An 18,817-nucleotide genomic window follows, 5' to 3' on the forward strand; every position below is an offset into this window, starting at 1 on the left:
TGAAGACCAAAGTATTCAACCAGTGTGTCCTGTCGGTTTTCAATTATGGTATGGAGACAACGACCTTGACCGAAAAGTCTGCTGAGAAACTTCGGGTTGCACAGAGGGCAATGGAGAGGCTAATGCTCGGCACAACTCTGATGCATCGGAAAAGAAAGGAGTGGATCAGGCAAAAGACGAAAGTCGTAGATGTGGTAGAGGAGGTTGTGCGCCGGAAATGGAGATGGGCAGGACACATAGCCAGAATGGATCACTGCCGCTGGGTGCGAAGAATACTGGAGTGGAGCCCACGTGCCAACACCCGCGGTGGAGGAAGACCTCCTAAGAGATGGACAGATGACATCCGGCAGCAAGCCAGCATTAACTGGACGAAGGTGGCAGGGGACAGACAGACGTGGAAACGTGAAGAGAAGGCCTACGTTCGAAGAAGGACGCAACAAGGGCTGCTATAGATAGATAGACATTTATCATATCGTGTAAACGCTTAGGATGCTACCCACATAGATCTACTTTAATCAGACTCACTAGTTCTTGAGTTTGGATATCGGAGCTAATCGCCGCCGATAAAGCTGAGATGGTCCATATATTCCACTAAAATAGGCCTTGAATCTTCCCTGGAATATCTGGTATTCCACTCTGCTTTTTACTATATAAGCGTGATCGCCGATAAACTTGAAGTCGCTTATTTACTAAGCTGACGGAATTGTATTGAAGTTACTTTACTTACCCAATATAGGACTGCCTCCGTCGCCTTGGTCGCTCCACTGAAGATGCAGCGAGTCAGCGTAAGAGTCAACGACAGCCAGCACGGGCGGCTGCGGCGGTACTTTCACCTCCACGCCGTATGTCACTTCATCTCGACCGTGCACGTTTTCTACCGCACATGTATAGTTGCCACTATCCGCATATTGGCTCATGCTGTTGAAAAATAAACAATAATTATTTCATTACAGGCAACAAAAGCGGAAATAGACCAGGCTAAAGCTAAGGAATCCTTAAGTTATATTTAACTGTAGGAACATACATTTAGCATTGAGATTTTGCCACTGTGTGCAGTTTAAATCATATTAAGCATAAAAGAAAAAAAATGGAGCCCCTTTGAAACCTCTGGTCTGCTCATTTGAAATCCGTTAATATACATTGCCGTGGTCCATATCATGGCCCGTGTAGAGTTTCAACCTACGATTTTATGTGTCACGAAAATCTAAGGACTAATGTTCATGAACTTTTCAATTGCAGTTCTATAAGCACACCAAATCACACGTGGTCGTGGTGATTGGGATTTTTAGTTCACGGACATTTATTATTAAGATTGGTTTTTTGGAATCTTTTTGTATTTTTTATTTCAATTCCAAATTTTTACTTTTACGGTCATCCCGTAAAACCTAAATTGAAAATACAAACTGAAATATAGATGCACAGAAAAACCAGAAAAATAAGACCATCACTGGGAATCGAACCCAGGTCCTCGGTATTCCGTACCGCGTGCTATACCGCTACACCACCGATGGTCAACGGTACCGACACGAATTTCCCCTATGCACCTCATATCTCAGCTTGTTTGTTTCTTATTTAGCCACTTAAGCAGTGACGCTAGCGACATCTATGCCGTAGCCCTCATCGAGAAACTTTTTTGGCACTCCATTGGAACTAACCGCTCACCCGGACAAGAGATATCGTTACTAAGCAATCAAATTAAGATTGTTTTTTGGAATCTTTTTGTATTTTTTATTTCAATTCCAAATTTTTACTTTTACGGTCATCCCGTAAAATCTAAATTGAAAATACAAACTGAAATATAGATTGGACCTGGACCTGGGTTCGATTCCCAGTGATGGTCTTATTTTTCTGGTTTTTCTGTGCATCTATATTTCAGTTTGTATTTTCATTTATTATTAATCTATTTTTTCACATACGGGAATCGTTTTTTGAATTCTACTTCTATTCTACTTTGTTACTCCACATCCACAACCACAAACGACTAACGAATCTCTCCGGTTTACAAAGTGATACTGTTTTAAACTTATTAATATTCCCAAACCTGATGATGAGTGTGCCGTCACTGGTAACGTTCTTTCTCAGCGTGGATTCCAACGTGGCTCCATTCATACTCCAAGTCGTGGTGGGCGTGGGGATGCCAACTTTGTTGCAGGATAGCGATATATTCTCCTTCCACGGCGTCACTATGCTGCGGCTGAACGATGTGATTCTGGCTGGTACTGAAACGATCAAAAGGCTCAATTAACTAGTAAAATTATTCACCCATAAAAGTAGGCTCACTATTCGTCTACCCTCAGCACCTCTTTGCTGCAATAAAAGAGTCGTGACAACGACAGATTTCAAATAATTTAATCATCGTCATCTGGTTGAACTGGTACTTACCGGACTCCGAAGGCGATACAGTAGCGACTCTAGTAGCTTCTCCTTCCCCAAGCCTTGTTGAGGCTGAAACCCAAAACTGGTGCGTAGCGCGCGGCGGCGAGCGAGAGGTCTCATGCGAGAGCGTGCTCGGAGACAGCATGCGCTTGTGAGTGCCCTCCTGAAATAGAGGGAAACGTAGAAGATTATCATAATACAATGTCATACCATGTTTCAGATGTAGACAAGAATGAAAAATTAAGACTGAATATATCTCGGCTACAGACAGAAAGTAGAGTTATTTCCGGTATACAGAAAAATAGGAAGAGATTGACAAGAGAGTGACTTCTTATGTTTATGAAATGTGTGTGTGGAAGTTTGGCTAATAAAACAAAAATAAAAATCCAGACTCATTGAATACACGGTATTTGATAAAATTTTGGAGCATACCTCTCGACCATCTTCAATGACGCTCATATAGAGAGTGTAGCCGACAAGCACTCCATTGGGAGAAGCTGGTGGCAGCCACGACACAAGGATTTTATTCCGAGAAGACACCGCAGCTTTGATGTCCGCTGGTGCTGAAGGCACTGGAATGGGGAAAGCAGATGATGATTTTCGATTTTTCTTTGTAAGATTCTTCTCTCATTGTATTTCGATTGCAAGTGATCTTACCATCTTCCTCAGTGTGACAATAAACTGGTGCCGCTCTCACACCATCGCCAGCTGCAGTGAAGGCGCACACAGTAACAGAATAGTTCGTGTACCGACGCAGCCCTGACAGGGTTGTGTGCATGCCCGAAATCTGCTTAGTCACTGCGTCTTCGCTTCCTGTTAAACAAGCAATTTCCTGATTAAATTATAATAATAATTTAATGCGGTACTATTTATCGGAGCAAACGGTAACAGTGGGTGAACCAAAAGAAACCCGCAGTAGCATACCCCGTCGTATGAGATAACACTATAAGTAATATATAGAGTGTATCAAATATTAGATAGAATTTGTTTGCATAAACTAGTTCGCAGCCGGGAAATGAGTGGAATGTTATGACAAAGACTTAAAATAAAATGTCTTTCTCTGTTGCTCTTATTGAAAATTCTATTTTACTGTCACTTCCTGTCATTGTATGATTAAGTATTTTGAGTGCAGTTTCTTAGTGACTAGGTGTTTTATTATTTAGATTCTCTATGGGGGCCAGCAAAAGGCGAAGTCCTGCTCATAATAGAAAGTACTAACCATACCAGTCGGTGACTGGCGCATACGTGACACGGTAGCCTTGGAGCACACCGTTGCGCCCGCGCGTGGGCGGCGGCTCCCACGCCACGCGCACTGATTGTGAGCTCAGCGCTGCGCACGAGAGCGAGCCCGGCGGTAGGCTCGGTACTGCACCAACAGACCAAGATCAATTTAAATTTTTAGTGACTAGATTACGAGTAGACATATTTTGTGATTGTGTTTAATACGAATAAGCTTCCGATATTTCGACGCAGTTGCATTGCATGCGTTATGATATGATCACGGGTAGACAGAAAACCTCACCCCCGTTGAACTGAGGCCTTATTGTCTAACACCCCTGTAATCACAATCGTTTTCATCGCTTCTTTCTGTCACACGGTGTGGCACGAATGATAGAAAGAGATGGTGAATGCGATCGCAAGTACCCGGGCGTTAGACTATACGACCACTGTTATATGTGGTCGTGATCGCTGAACGGGGTAACTTTATACGGGATCCTCGCACTCTCTACGGGGAACGAGAAGTAGGTACTCTCGATCTGCAGTCGAAATACTGGAAGCTCATTAATAAGGTCCCGGATTATGGTCTACATTTACATCCTGTAGCAAATCGGTATAAGCTAAGAGTAATATTAATAATATTGGATCATATCTATGTAACAGATGTTGAAAGAGCACCATCGTAAAAACTCTGCTGGATTCATCCATAAAAGTACGCCGTTGACCTTAGGAATAACTATCCATCTCCGTGTAGGTATTGTTAATATTGTAACTCTCACCGTCTTCCATGGTAGTGGCGGTGGTGGGTGGCGAGGCAGGCCCGGCGCCGCGGCTGTTGTATGCCTGGACGACGACAGCGTAGGCAGCGTGTTTCTGTAGACCGGACAACGTCGTCCGGGCGCGCGCCGTGCCGGCCCCCTCCACGGTGCGGACCGTGTACGACGCGCCACCCGGCCCGCTCGCGCTTAGCACTGTGCTGTTGCTGTTTAGCTGAAGATAGGAGTAATAATTATTATTGCCGATGACCGGAATGTAGGCAGTCGTCTGACGAGGTGCTAGATGAGTCCAATAATTTCATATTTCCGTACTTTCCGTCGAGGAATATTATAGATGTCTTAAAATGTATCCGGAATATTTTAGCTTATAATTACCTCCTGAAATCCCACGTAGTAGCCAAGGATGTTCCCGTTCCAGAGGTCCCGCTGTGGGGGCTCCCAGCTCACAATCAGCTCCGTGGAACTCTTGGCTTCCACCCTCACGTCCAACGGCGGCCCGCTTGGTACTACAGACACAACAATCAATAAGATAGGACAAGTATAACTATCTTGAGTGTATTTTTGCGCCTTAGGTTTTTGAATGGTGCGAATCATTAGTGGCGTTATGGATGCGTTCTCAACATTTTGCATAAAGTATTGAAAAGTAAATGAGAAAGACGTGTGGACTAGTTTTTGATGGTTCAAGATTATTATGTAAGTAAGCTTTTTATTAGAATTTTATAGTGGGTAGAGTTAAAAAAAAACACAGCAATACTTAATTCCTAAAATTTATCTTTTACTTGAAACACCGAAACTTGCTATAGGTAGTCTGAAAACTAAATTTAAGCAAGTATTTCTGGATAAATTTGAAGAGTGTACCTAACTTCTGATTTTATTACTTGTCCAATGGTAAAAATAATGAATGAAGGTATAATGGGTTTGTTTACATTGTCGTGTCTGCAATTTCTATTGAACCAATATATACATAAAAGTTTGTAGTTATCGTATGCCGTATTGGTATTATTTTTTGTTATCTTAGTGTAAAGTACCTAACTTGTCGTAGTTTAAGATTTGATTGAGCGCAACGCCAACAAACTGTCTCACAGTTTGGCGAACATTTAATTTAAGGTACAAAGTATTTGCATTTTTTATATATAAAAAAAAGAATTTGGTCACCTTCTTCAGTTGTAGTTACTTGCACGAGTTGGCTAGGCTCACTCTGCCCCAGTCTGTTCTCAGCTATGATTCGGAGGTGGTAGGAAGTCGCAGGCTGTAAGTTCTGTACGTTAGCTGACGTCACGCTTCCCGGAACGATCACTTTCTGAGGCGTCGTAGGCCAAGGCTCTGCAATCATCGCTTATAATGAGGTTTTTGATAGATTGTTCCTATGTAAACACTTCAGGTAAATAAGGAAATGATAAACACGTTTGTTTAACTTTACTGAATATAAATCGGTAGGTAATTCATAGAACCATTATTTTGGTTTGTATTCTATATTGGGTCTAGCCACATAGAAATGAGTAGGTAAGCCATTACAAAGGATTAAAAAAACAACGATACTTTTTTTGTTGAATATCTTCGGGTTATTTTTAGTTCAAAGAGGCCAGTGACATGATTTTTTTAACACTTTTTATCTCAAGATGGCCAGTTTGGCTAACTCAAAAAGAGTAACTTAAAAATTGTAAATTCGTACCCACCTGAAGCTTCTTTATATTGAACTATGTAGTTGATTATTGGGCTGTTGCCAGCATATGGTTGCGTCCAAGATATCTGAATTGATCGGGACTGCTGGTCTATTATCCTAATATTCTTTGGCATTTCTGGCACCTGAAATTACAACACACGATCAGTACCTACAGGACAATTATTAATCTAACTAACAATCAAACACATTGTAAGAAAAAAAACTTAAATAAGGTTCGAACTCGCACTTAGAATAGCTGCTGTTGTTATGTCAATGATTTTAGTTTACCTCTTGTATGACTAAATGTATGAGCATTTCGTCTTGTCCATAAGCATTGGAGGCTCTACAAGTGAGAGCCCCGGTGTCTTGGCGATACGTCTGCAATATACTCAGCTCTGAAACTAGGCCGTCATCTAAAACTTGTTCTCGAATAGTGTATCTGTGGATAAATGAGTATCATATAGAACGAGACGTTAATTTTAATGAAATTATATAAAAAAAAATAAGAAGTAATACAATAGGTAAAAAAGAATATAAAACAAACTTTAGGCTGTTCACTTGTAGATCTAAGGATGGATGAATGTGATTGACGATTTAGCGTCAAAGTTCAGACACTGTCTTCTTATCGGAAACCTGTTGCGTTATTGTCTAATACACTTAGAATCACAATTGTCTTTACCGCATCTTTCTGTGACACGATATAAGATAAGGGTAGAAAAAAATGGTGAATGCGATTGCGAACGTCAGCGCGTTTGACAATATACGACCTCTGGTTGGAGCTGGAATTACCTTTGGTCCAGATGGTGCGCGATGGTGTGATGATGGGGACTGCGCCAACTGACTTCAAGCGGGGCGTCGCCTGAAGCTGCACACTGAAGATGCGCCGCTTCACCAGCTGTCACTTGCACTGTCTTGCTCTTCATTGGAAATCTGGCCGGAGCTGGAATTACAGCCATATTAGTCTAAATTTGGGCGACAAAAGGATGTGACGTACTATCAAGAGGCCATTCAAAGAGATAGCTGTCGGTCGAGGATGTTGTTTTACACGATCTCATTGGTTCATTATTAGGTACCTAAACTACACCGTAGATGTAATTGCAAATGTGATATAATATAGTTAATTTTTTTTTACATTATAAAGAACGTAAGCGATCTTGACGTGTCTTTTTATTGAAACACACTTTTGGAAAATAAGTCACAGTAAATAGTAACAATTAGCAAGGATATTATGATCATTTACATGCTTTTGCTATCATAAGTATAGTTACTGTTTTTTTAAAACATTGTTCAATAAAAAGACTCGTCAGGATTGTTTACCTTTTTTCTAATGCTAAAAAAACGAAGTAGGTATAGTAAAAGTTAATTCGGAGATATTATTTCAATTAATCTTGGAAAGTCTGATATAATTGGATGAAACCTCACAAAACAGCTTTCTATTTCATTAAATACCTATTAGACTTTATGAAGGCAATAGTATTTTTGAATAATAAAATGCTCGTAATCTATATTCACCGACTACTTATGATAAGTAGGTACTTATAAGAATTGAAAAGATGTGATTTAAAGAACAAATTGCCTATATGCCAATAACAAATAATCCTTCAGTTCGTATGGAAAATGTTAATTCAATCCGCTTTATTACACCCCGAGTTACACAAGTGCTACTCGAACTGTATTGAACGATAACGGTTCCTGCCAACTTTAATTAAACCAAGTTATAAGTAAGAACTCATTTCGCTGAAGGGTCGCGGTTTTAATAGGCATTTGTCCTTGTATTTTGTAAGGCCTTTTGTGGCTCTCGTGGCAAGAATCTTGCTTTTGGAATAAGGTTGCTAAGTTATTGTCTACGATGAAGCGAAAAAGGTTGAAAGATTTATGACACGGTGTTAGCGGCGCTCAGTGATATTTATGGGCAGAAACCTATTACTTATACTGTAGCTACTTCAATGATTTATTGCCATGGTCTTGTCACATTTGCATAAATTGTCGATACAAAATGGTACCTACGGGAGAAAGACTTTTTATTTATACATTTTTGTTTGAAAAATGATAATAATATGTCGAAAAACAAATCACCAGACTAATTACAAAGTGTACCTATACTAACTTTCTAATTAAAAATACCTTTTTTTCGATCCTACTTTTAACTCATAATCATAAAATTCATAAACTTAATTTAACTATAATCTACTCGTAATCAGGCGCTTCAAGGTTCAGTTAGTTCAGTTTAGTTTTTTATTGCTTTTGTATTTTAAAGTATTCTCAATCCAATCTAACAAAAAGAAGCACAACATAAGAAAACTTCCCAGCTTTTCTCTGAGGTTGTATAACTATCTATACCTACATTTTTAGCTGCGCAATTTGTAATTTGTTTGAATCTAAGTAAGTAACTTTAAAAACACAACAGAACTTTATTCTGCAAAAACTTTCCATTCATTTTAATACTAAGAACTTGAACAACATAAAACAATTAAGCGCTTTGTAAAAATAGGTAAATACAAACTGCCTTAATGTGTGAAAACGGAGCAAACGCTTCTATTTTGCGAGCGTCAATAAACACCGCTCATAAAAAGATAAATGATGACTTGCGCTCGCCAGTTAAAAGGTATGTTGGAGTCTTTCCGCAGACGTAAAGCTCGTGTCAAACCGAAATAAACTAGCGGGAAATACAATTACTGTTGGAAGCGAGGAACTGTTTACAAACTGGCGTGGACGTGACTGCCCGACACCCCCGGCCGATCGAAGTTTGCGAAATATTCTCACGGCTGCCAGTCCAGCTAACAAGTTGATGCAATTTACATAAATCGCAACGCCTTAATATTTTTAAATTCACGCAAGCTAACTTAAATAGCGCAAGATAAAGGACAACTTTGAAATATAAACTTCTTATTCTTGTATAGTGTACGCCAAGAAACCGCTGTTGCAACTGGAAGTAGGTACATACTTAACAGTTACTGCTGCTTGCTGCCGACTACCGATGGTTACAATTGAAATTGTATTACTTTCCGATATTTGCCTTTCAACAAAAGCCAATAACGGTGAATACAAACACGTACACGGCGAACTTATTCTAGTGGAAACCGACTGTCTCGTTTTCCAATAAAGAGGAGACGTATTGCGCTCGCACGGTCATTGAGTTTTCTGCTCAGACGCCCGCGAGTCACCGCGCTTCCGGACACCACGTCGAGCCATAAAATATATCCTTTATTAGCTACATCCCTCTTAAAATCAACCATTAAATACTCAATGAACGGGAAATTTCTCTTTTGTTTTATAAGTAAACCGATTGAGAAATATACTTTACATTCGTAAAAGCGAGAGGAAACGTCGGGCGGGCTTTGAAGTGACCCGGGTATAATTTTAAAGTAGCGGTGGCACTCAGCGCTCATCAGACGTAGCGGAGTGGCGAGAAAATGGACTTCCTTCGATATTACATAAGTACAATAGAATGCTGCCAGTTCAGCAATTTGAGCGAGTTATCGGGCGCGGCGTGGAATTCTATAGAATTAAATAAAGTTCCCGCCCGGGAGGCGCGGTTAGATATAAAATTATAGGAAAAGTTGCCGACCTTCCGTGATTCGAATGATAATTGAAAGAACGTCAGACTACTAAAGAAATAAACGTGATGGAACTGTTGAGCGAGATAAGCCTGGAGTTATTTTTTAATAAAGTTTCGAAACATTTTGCGTTCTACTTACTTAGGTAGGTACTGTGGTATATTTAAGAGTTTGAAATAGGCAAACAGACGGATAACCAACCAAGTGTAAAATTGCCAATAAAACAAACACTATCAAGAAAAATGCGTCCAATAAAACATTTTAAACGCCGGCCGCTGTGTATGTAGTGGTGATCCGTGCCCAGTACTATACTACAGAGGGAAGTCCTATTGTTTTCAATAGGAAGGATAGCTCCACGGCGGGCTACAGAGCAATAATGACGCGAAAGAATTTTCATTTGAGTACGGTCGCTTGTCCCCGACCAAACTCATCCCAGCGATGGCTGCCATCAAGGCATTCCACAACTTTTCGCCGACGGTTCGACAAAAAGATGGCAGCTTTAACAGACCCTGTGCCTTCAGATGGTGAAAAGACATTTTCTCTTCCCTTCCAGTTTTATTCTTGTTTAATTACTTACTTCAAGCGCCGCTTTCTTTGGAAGAGTTTAAATGGGTGGGTTTTTATTGGCAAATAAATAATTAAATAATGAATGTTATACTGGACCAAAAATACGGTACGGACCATTCTTTAATTTTATACTTGCCACTATTTAATAAGTATTTAAAGAAATAATACAATTACCCACAAATTTGTACCTATGGTTATTATTTGCCGAACCGTAAACTCAGGTTTCTATAGTCCCAAGCGTTCATCAATAGTCTAAACGGACTTTTTAACATTTCGAACAATTATAGAACTGCTAACGTTTAGGAGGTTCATCGTGCATTTTCTATTGGATTAGGCTGCGATGAACCTCCTAGATGACGTTAGCAGTTCCGTAATAGTTCGAAATGATAAAAAGTCCGTTTGGACTATTGGTGAACGCCGGGAATATAGAAACCTGAGTTTACGGTACAGCGGAAAACGTACCAATTTTAAGATGTCTAACTGTCAATATTATTATAATATACACATGTGCATGTGGGTAGTTAGAAATGTAGGGTAGACATAAGGAATGCATTCAAGAAATATAAACCAGTCTTTGATCAGCTGTTGCTTTCATTGCTCGCTCCCTTGATAACATTACACTAACATTTTGAAGTCCACTCTATAATACATACACATACATTACAGACACTTACCATTGACTTTTAAAAATATAAGTTTGCTTAGGCCAGCGCCGATGTCGTTCCTCGCCTCGCACAAGTAGTGGCCCTCGCTGTCTTTCGTCACTCGCTCGAACACCAGCGATCCATTGTCCAAAACTCTTGAACTACCCTCGAACATGAAGTCTTTGTATTCGCCAGGAGTGTTCCCTAATTAAGATAAATAATAATTAAAAATCTTGAGATTCTAAAAAGGTCAAGCAGGGTAAATGTGTCAATTCATTGCGCGATAACTAAGTAGGTAGAGTAGGTATCTGGGTCAATCAACTTTCTGTGGCCTTGGTAACGTCTCCTGCGTTACCTATTAAATGCATGATTTTATGGGGTACAAATCCACTATAAGTGTGCTAATAGTATAAATTGCAGGTGGTAGGACCTTGTGCAAGGTCCGCCCGGATTGCTACCACCATCTTGCTCGCTAATCCTGCCGTGAAGCAGCAGTGCTTGCACTGTTGTGTTTCGGCGTGGAGAGTAAGACAGCCGGTGAAATTCCTGGCACGTGAGGTATCCCATCTTAGGTCTCTAGGTTGGCAACGCGTCTGCAATACCCTTGGTGTTGCAGTTGTTTATGGGCGGTGGTGATCTCTTACCATCAGGAGACCCACTTGCTCGTTTGCCATCCAGTCGAATAAAAAAATGTTTGTCTCCTGAGTCACCGGACAGAATAACAACACTAAAAAGTTGATTGACCCATGTACAACACGTTGTGGAAGTGTACAGTTTATTTTGAATAGATGGAAAGACCGTTTTGTGAGAAACATATATGAAACACACTAATAAATAAATAAATAAATATCACGGGACAATTCACACCAATTGACCTAGTCCCAAAGTAAGCTTAGCAAAGCTTGTGTTATGGGTACTAAGCAACGGATAAATATAATTATATAGATATAGATACATACTTAAATACATATTAAACACCCAAGACCCGAGAACAAACATTCGTATTTTTCATACATATATCTGCCCCGACTCCCGACACGGGAATCGAACCAGGGACCTCAAGCTTCGTAGTCAGGTTCTCTAACCACTAGGCCATCTGGTCGTAATAGAATAATAGTAGATTATTGTCGTGGCCTGGAAGTAGGCAATTGCTGGCTGAGTATGAGTATTAAACGGACGAGCTTGCGAGTCCGTTTAACTAATACGAAGCCAGCAATTGCTATTCCAACCGAGACTAACATAAAGCTTTTCTCAAAAATGGTGGATAATTCTGAAATAGAATAAACTTTTTCTCAAAATATATTGTAAAATTTAATTTCATTCCGATATTTTTCTTATGCTTTCCCGCCTTTTTTCATTATAAATAAACTGCAGGTGTATTTTTTCACCGAAAACACCACAAGCTATTTCAGACCCAATAGAAAAAGTCCGGAGTTCCAACAAAATATCTGATACCGGCCATTAAACTTGGCTGTATACGACTTGTGCCAACATTTCCATGGCCTTTTTAACTTAAAAAAAATGTGACTGATTGCAGGCGCGCTAATTCATTATTGTCGAGCTAGCGCGCCTGCAACCTTTTTAACTTTTTAATTTTTCGCTGACCATATAAACTATGCACTTCACCTTCTGATATGTAAAGAATAATGTCAACTTTTACGGTCATTTTTGAGAAAATAGTATTTTAAACAATCATAGGGCTTTTTAAAATCGAGTATCTACCTAACATAATCAGGTCAAATTGAGGCCATTGTAAATAAATAATCCAAAACTCATTATTTCATTTTGTGTAGATTAGTAAGTTTTGTTAGAGTATTATAGAATTAATCATAGGTACATTAATTATTTAAGGTGATTTTTTTAGTCTAAATTAGGTAGTTCTCACTTCGCTGTCAAGTCATTAATTCGTAAACAACGTGGCGGTTTTGTTCATGTAGTTCACAATTTCTGTGTCTATCTATAGGTGCTTAAGTTGTAAAATAATTATAATAGTTGCCAACCTGGAGTTAAAATTGAATTCCTCTTTCCTATTAGTCACAAATTGAGTAAGCAGAGGCCTTACTGTCTAATGCTCTCGGAATCACAATTGCATTCACCACATCTTCTCACACGGGATAGGTACAGTCAAGTTAATAAACTTGTGAGCAAAAATTTGATCAAAAATACTTGAAAACGACTCTATTGTTAACGGCGTCGAAGCGTGTTTAGATATTTTTGATTGCAATTTTGCTCACAAGTTTATGAACTCGACTGTAGTATGTGGGTTAAAAGAGATGGGGTACGCGATCGTGAGCTTTAGTGTCCATTGCAATTTCACGAAGCTACAAGTTACAATTTACAAGCGATAGTCTTTGTTTAACAGTATGCATTGAAAAGTTTACCGCTTGTAAACCGTAACTTGTAGCTTCGTGAATTGTGATCGTTATACAATACGGCCACAGGTAAAACTTTTTGTCAGGATCTTACCAACAGCTTTCTTCCACGTTATGGTAGGCTTCGGGTACCCGTCAGCCTGGCATTGCAGAGTCACGTCGTGTCCTGCTGCCACTGCTACATCGTTTGGCTCCAATCGCCAACGAGGGGGCACTGACGCAAAATGAAGTACAATATTATACTAATGAGTTTTGAAACATAATGATTTTTTTATGAAAGTTATGAACTAAACTTAACTCGTTACATCGAACTTAACTCGAAAAAAAATCACCTCCACTTTATGTCTATGGGAGGTACTCTAAAAAATTTTTTTTTGATTTTTTTATTGTACCATTTTGTCGGCATAGTGTACATATATATTCGTGCAAAATTACAGCTTTCTAGCATTGATAGTCCCTGAGCAAAGCCGCGGACAGACAGACAGACAGACATGGCGAAACTATAAGGGTTCCGTTTTTGTCATTTTGGCTACGGAACCTTAAAAAGTAACGACTTACGTAGATAAAGGATTATTTGCTTACCATTGACAGTAAGTGGAACCGTGAACCGCTCCGAGCCCGCTACGTTGGACGCAATGCATGTATAATTCCCACTATGCAGAGAAGTGATGTGCTCAATGACCAGCGACGAACTGTATTCATCCATTCGCCTCGTAATAATCCCACTAGGCGCATACGGGGATGACGTCACAGGTTGCCCGTTCTTTTCCCACCGAAACGCAATCGGCAAATCACCTTCCAAAATTTGACAAGAAATGGCTGCCCTCATGCCTTCCCTTAGCAAGTTTGTCAAAGGCTGAATAGGTAAGATCTTCGGTTGAACTGCGAACAGAGAATAATTGCTTTTGAATTTCTGAGAGTAATTTCACCCTTATTATTAACCAGAATAGAGTCGTGCTCATTTCGTCAGCTCTAATCCAATTTTAATTACTGGACCTAAATAGCGGTTTCACAGCGAGCGGTCGGTCGTCCAATTATTGACCACGTGACAACGTTATAAGTGCCTGCGGTTTTCACTTCCAGAGCTCGGGCATTTCGCGCATAAATATTTCTTGTTGACGCTGACTGTTCCGCAGAAATGCAATGTATTCGGTTGCCGCGTTGGCACTGTGGAGCGCTGCTTTTACTGCGCCGGGGGAAACGTTACGCCTAGCGTTGGCTACGGGAATTGGGCGTGAAAATATAATTAGGAATTTGAAAGTTTCGCCTTTTTTGCTGAAAATTTCCCCTGCCACGTAACTCGCTGTGCTTCGGCCCCCGAGGATCGGTTTATCAAAAGTTGTGCTATTTGTGTGAAGCGAGTTTGTTACTTAGTTTTTACGAGTATGGCTATTCCATTGTAAGTTTTATAGTGGTATAAACAAGAAAGCTAGGCATAATACATACATTATAGTATAAGGAAAGGTTTAAAATGCTTCTCAAAGCGATCTGGGTGCTGTATTAAAATAAATGTAAGTAACCCAAGTTAACCAAGTTATTTTATTTAAGTGATTTTATAATGTGCTGAATCGATACCAAATTTCGCAAAAGTTGAAGCTTGGGGTGGAAATTTGTAACTCGGGCAATGCAAAGATAGATTACCGATAAAGTAGGTATCTTTGACTTTTCAGAAACTTTGTATTCTAATCAAGACCGAAGTCCGAACTCCGGGCCGAGTGCTTTTATTTTTCCAACGAAACTTTTTTATTTACTGTTAATTAACGTGATTTATCTTAGCGCCGTTTACGGTAATACGAGTAGGTACCTATTGCAGCACCTCAGTTTGGGTTTGTTCCATAGTGCGTGTACTGCTGAAGTTTTTTTTTTATTGCCCTATTAACCGGGAAAAGCTGTGAGTTTAATGCTCCGTGGATACCGCCGGAATGGTAAACGCGCTAACTTTAATGAATTACGGATGAGTTACTCCGCCCCACTTGAATTTGTGATTTTATAGCGCTCTAAAGCTTACTACAGAAAATGAGAAAGTTTATGCCCAAATTTCTGATTACGTTTGACTTTAAAGCGTTTGAGTTTTACTGTTGAGGAATGAATCAAATAATGAAGGAAGGTCACGCCTGTTGAGTGTCAACTGTTAGGGGAATGTATGTAAATACAACAGCATAGGAAATTGGTGAAACAGGCACCCCAAAGAAGGATTTCTCCTATTATTTTCGGTGTTTATTTTAATATTTTCTAAAATTATAGTTCAGGATAGTCGACTAAAAACATAACTGTCTAATAATTCGCAGGTGGTAGGACCTTGTGCAAGGTCCGCCCGATTGCTACCACCATCTTGCTCGCTAATCCTGCCGTGAAGCAGCAGTGCTTGCACTGTTGTGTTTCGGCGTGGAGAGTAAGACAGCCGGTGAAATAACTGGCACTTGAGTATTACATCTTAGCCTCTGTTGGCAACGCATCTGCAATACCCTGGTGTTGCAGTTGTCTATGGCGGTGGTGATCTTTACCATCAGGAGACCCACTTGCTCGTTTGCCATCCAGTCGAATAAAAAAATAATAATAATAATAATTTTGACAGTTCCAATATCATAACAAAAACAATAAGGCTGATTCATTATCACATTGACGTATAAATTTTAATAGCACTAGCCCCATGATTGCACAGAAATTTCATAGTCGACTATTGCCTACTTGCAACAAGCGATCCTACCGGATCCGCCAAATTAATTACCAATTTAAATATCAAATTACTTTTTCACATCAACTTTTTTATGTCGAAGAAATAATCGTCAATATGTATACAAAAGTCGTCACTGACCTTTTTTACGTCACTTAGGTACGTCAAACTCAATCCTAATCATGTTAAGTATCCTCTCCTAAATAAAAATCCAAATCGTTCCATAAACGAAGGAGTTCAGGGATAACAAACGAAAAAAAAACAATTGGTTAATGCATTTATCCTACACGTGACGGACTGACCTAATATCTGAACTTCCACCTCCCGGCGTGCCGCATGTCGCTGTCTGTTCGCAGCCTGGCAGGTGTACGTGCCCGCGTCTTCTCCTCGCTGGGTCTGCTCCACAATCATTGTTCCGTTGGGGAACACTCGCTGCCGACGGTTCAAAGGCAGCGTTTGACCGTCTGTGAATAAGAATAAAGTTTTAAATGCCAGCAGCTGGTGAAAAAGTTATGATTACAAGTTCCATTCAGTAAAAGCATCGCTAGTGAGCTCTGTTGTCAATTTGCTTGAAGTTTACGCAGTATTAAATTATTTTACTTAACAAATCAATTTTATCGCGATCATGTAGGTAGGTACTCATATAGCTTTCGTCTTCTTGGAAATAAATAATAAATGAAGGTTTCGAAATGTAACTTCAGTGAAATTGACAGTTTTGCGTGTCGATGAGATAGAATGCTGTTACAGAATTAAGATTAGTTTAAAAAAATCGTATACTAATATAATCGTATACGCGTATAATATACATTAAAATTGAATTATTTTACTTGATTACATCCCGGGAGTCGTCGTACGGTGGTCGTACGTAACATGAGACTCTAATGAGTTTGATTGAGCCGTATGAATTCAGTCACACATAACAGGATCCAATTTAGAAGATTGGGTAACATAGGCACGTTAATCTTACCATGGCAACGTGACCGTTCGTATAATCTAAATTCTAAAGTAACAGGTTATAAAAATACCAAAAACCATTGAACAAGTAAGATCTGATTTCAAAAGTATTAACCTGGAGTACTTCAAGGCAGTATTTTAGGGCCTCTTTTTAACCGACTTCAAAAAAGGAGGAGGTTATCAATTCGGTTGTATTTTTTTTTTTTTTTTTTAATGTTTGTTACCTCAGAACTCCGTCATTTATGAACCGATTTGAAAATTTTTTTTGAGTTCGTCTAGGAATGCTTTCAATTAGGTCCCATAAGCAGCAAATTAGGATCTGATGATTTGATCTTAAGGAAATCGAGGAACTTTTCAAATATTGTAGGGACACCTATAGTAATTTGGATATATTTAGCAGTAACTCGTGCATTTGCTCTTGCAAATCATAATTTGGTGAAGTGGAACTGATGATGAAGACCAGATTTGACCAACGGACTACTACTATCAATAACAAGTATTGCACGGTTAAATTTAAATTATCATGATTATTATACTTACCTAGATAAGCAACTAAGAAGAAGCTTTAAGTTAATGATTCTTTCGAACTGATCTGATGCTGAAGCCAGAAGGTAGGCAACGGAACTCTGTTATAAAACAACGTAACTAAGTCGTGTTTGAGCTTAATGGAATCGTTGTGAGATGTTCTTTGGCTACAAATCACTAAAAAGTGATAAATAAAAAAAAATTTAACAAAAAAGTAAAACGACTCCAAAAAATAAAAAAATAACAAAAAATGGAACCGACTACAAACCCTTGAAAATTTTTCTAGGTAAGTAGTACGTACTAGCTCGAAGTCGGTGACTCAGCACGACCCAGCAGGAGGGATTGAAACCCATAGTATGTAGGTGAGTAGACGACTATTGTGAATTGTCCCACTCCTGCTGGCTCGTGCTGAGGCACCGACTTCGAGCTAGTACGTACCTACTTACCTAGAAAAATATTTTCAAGGTTTGTAGTCGGTTCCATTTTTTGTTATTTTTTTATTTTTTGGAGTCGGTTTTATTTTTTAAATTTTTTATTTTTAACTCATGTCAACGAATTACCAAACGTTATGGATGAATTACGCGTAATGTTCGCAGACGATGCGACAACTTTATTTACTGGTGAAACGCTGAATGAAGATTTCCAAAGAAATATAAATAAGACTGTAAAAACTGTCGTCAGTTGGTTAAAATCAATAAACTTAGAGGTAGATTTAACAAAAACTAAGCTTAAGCAATTTCGCAACCTGACACTAACAAGCATTTATATTTACTAGCTCTGTAACTTCGTAAAAAGTAACAAAAATTACTTGACACCACTAACCTCCCTATGCGATAACGATAACTTACGCACTCAATATAGGTACAATTTATCATTGCCTTTAGTGAAACATAAAACTTACGGCAAAAGCACATCTATTAGTGCTATTCGAGTTTTTAAGCAGCTTCCTAATGAATTTAGTTAAAATGCTGCATGATATGAAATTTAAACTAATAATTATATCGGTTTTGTTTGTTCTCTTTAGTTTTAATTAAAATAATACACTCGAAATGGGTAACCGTTGGAACCTAACACTTGTAATATTTTAATACCATCTATGTAACACGGCTAAACAATAAAGTGTATTCTATTCTATTCTATTTCACCAATATTTATTTACTAGTTAAAAATATAACCTACGCTTTATACGGCAAGTTGGTTCATGGATAGTTATATAATATTTTTTTGGAACTTTGTACGGATTTATATTCACTCCTACTGGAAGCTTTATTAAAACTAGAGCGAAATTTCCGAGTGGTTTTCTGTAGCAACTATGCAAATGGGCTAAATAAAATTCGCTGTATAATGCCACTCGAACTTGGTCTAAAAAGCGGGGCAAGTAAATAAAGTAAAATTCTAACTGTAAATTGCCGGCGTTGAGCAGCCATGGAACTCGGCCGGGAGTTTAGCCAACCGACACCAAACAAAATTCAACCAGTTAGGAGCCCAAAG

The 18,817-nt window shown here is 39.1% G+C and overlaps 1 protein-coding gene across 6 annotated transcripts in view; it reads right to left on the reverse strand.

The window, feature by feature from the left end:
• The window catches only part of Dscam4 (Down syndrome cell adhesion molecule 4), a 93,925-nt gene that overhangs the window by 12,075 nt on the left and 63,033 nt on the right, over window positions 1–18,817 (reverse strand). For all 6 annotated transcript variants that reach the window (XM_074097655.1, XM_074097650.1, XM_074097649.1 and 3 more), the window contains exons 11-26: window positions 16,150–16,311; window positions 13,756–14,055; window positions 13,268–13,387; window positions 10,832–11,005; window positions 6,823–6,973; window positions 6,322–6,472; window positions 6,047–6,176; window positions 5,526–5,693; window positions 4,746–4,876; window positions 4,374–4,584; window positions 3,596–3,742; window positions 3,034–3,189; window positions 2,809–2,948; window positions 2,383–2,539; window positions 2,042–2,219; window positions 728–918 (exon numbers count right to left, since the gene is read on the reverse strand). In XM_074097655.1, coding sequence (XP_073953756.1) covers window positions 728–918; window positions 2,042–2,219; window positions 2,383–2,539; window positions 2,809–2,948; window positions 3,034–3,189; window positions 3,596–3,742; window positions 4,374–4,584; window positions 4,746–4,876; window positions 5,526–5,693; window positions 6,047–6,176; window positions 6,322–6,472; window positions 6,823–6,973; window positions 10,832–11,005; window positions 13,268–13,387; window positions 13,756–14,055; window positions 16,150–16,311 — 2,667 coding nt within the window. The remainder of the gene's footprint in view (window positions 1–727; window positions 919–2,041; window positions 2,220–2,382; window positions 2,540–2,808; window positions 2,949–3,033; window positions 3,190–3,595; window positions 3,743–4,373; window positions 4,585–4,745; window positions 4,877–5,525; window positions 5,694–6,046; window positions 6,177–6,321; window positions 6,473–6,822; window positions 6,974–10,831; window positions 11,006–13,267; window positions 13,388–13,755; window positions 14,056–16,149; window positions 16,312–18,817) is intronic.

This window comes from Choristoneura fumiferana, chromosome 14, assembly GCF_025370935.1.
Source record: "Choristoneura fumiferana chromosome 14, NRCan_CFum_1, whole genome shotgun sequence".
Taxonomy (NCBI): Eukaryota; Metazoa; Arthropoda; class Insecta; order Lepidoptera; family Tortricidae; genus Choristoneura; species Choristoneura fumiferana.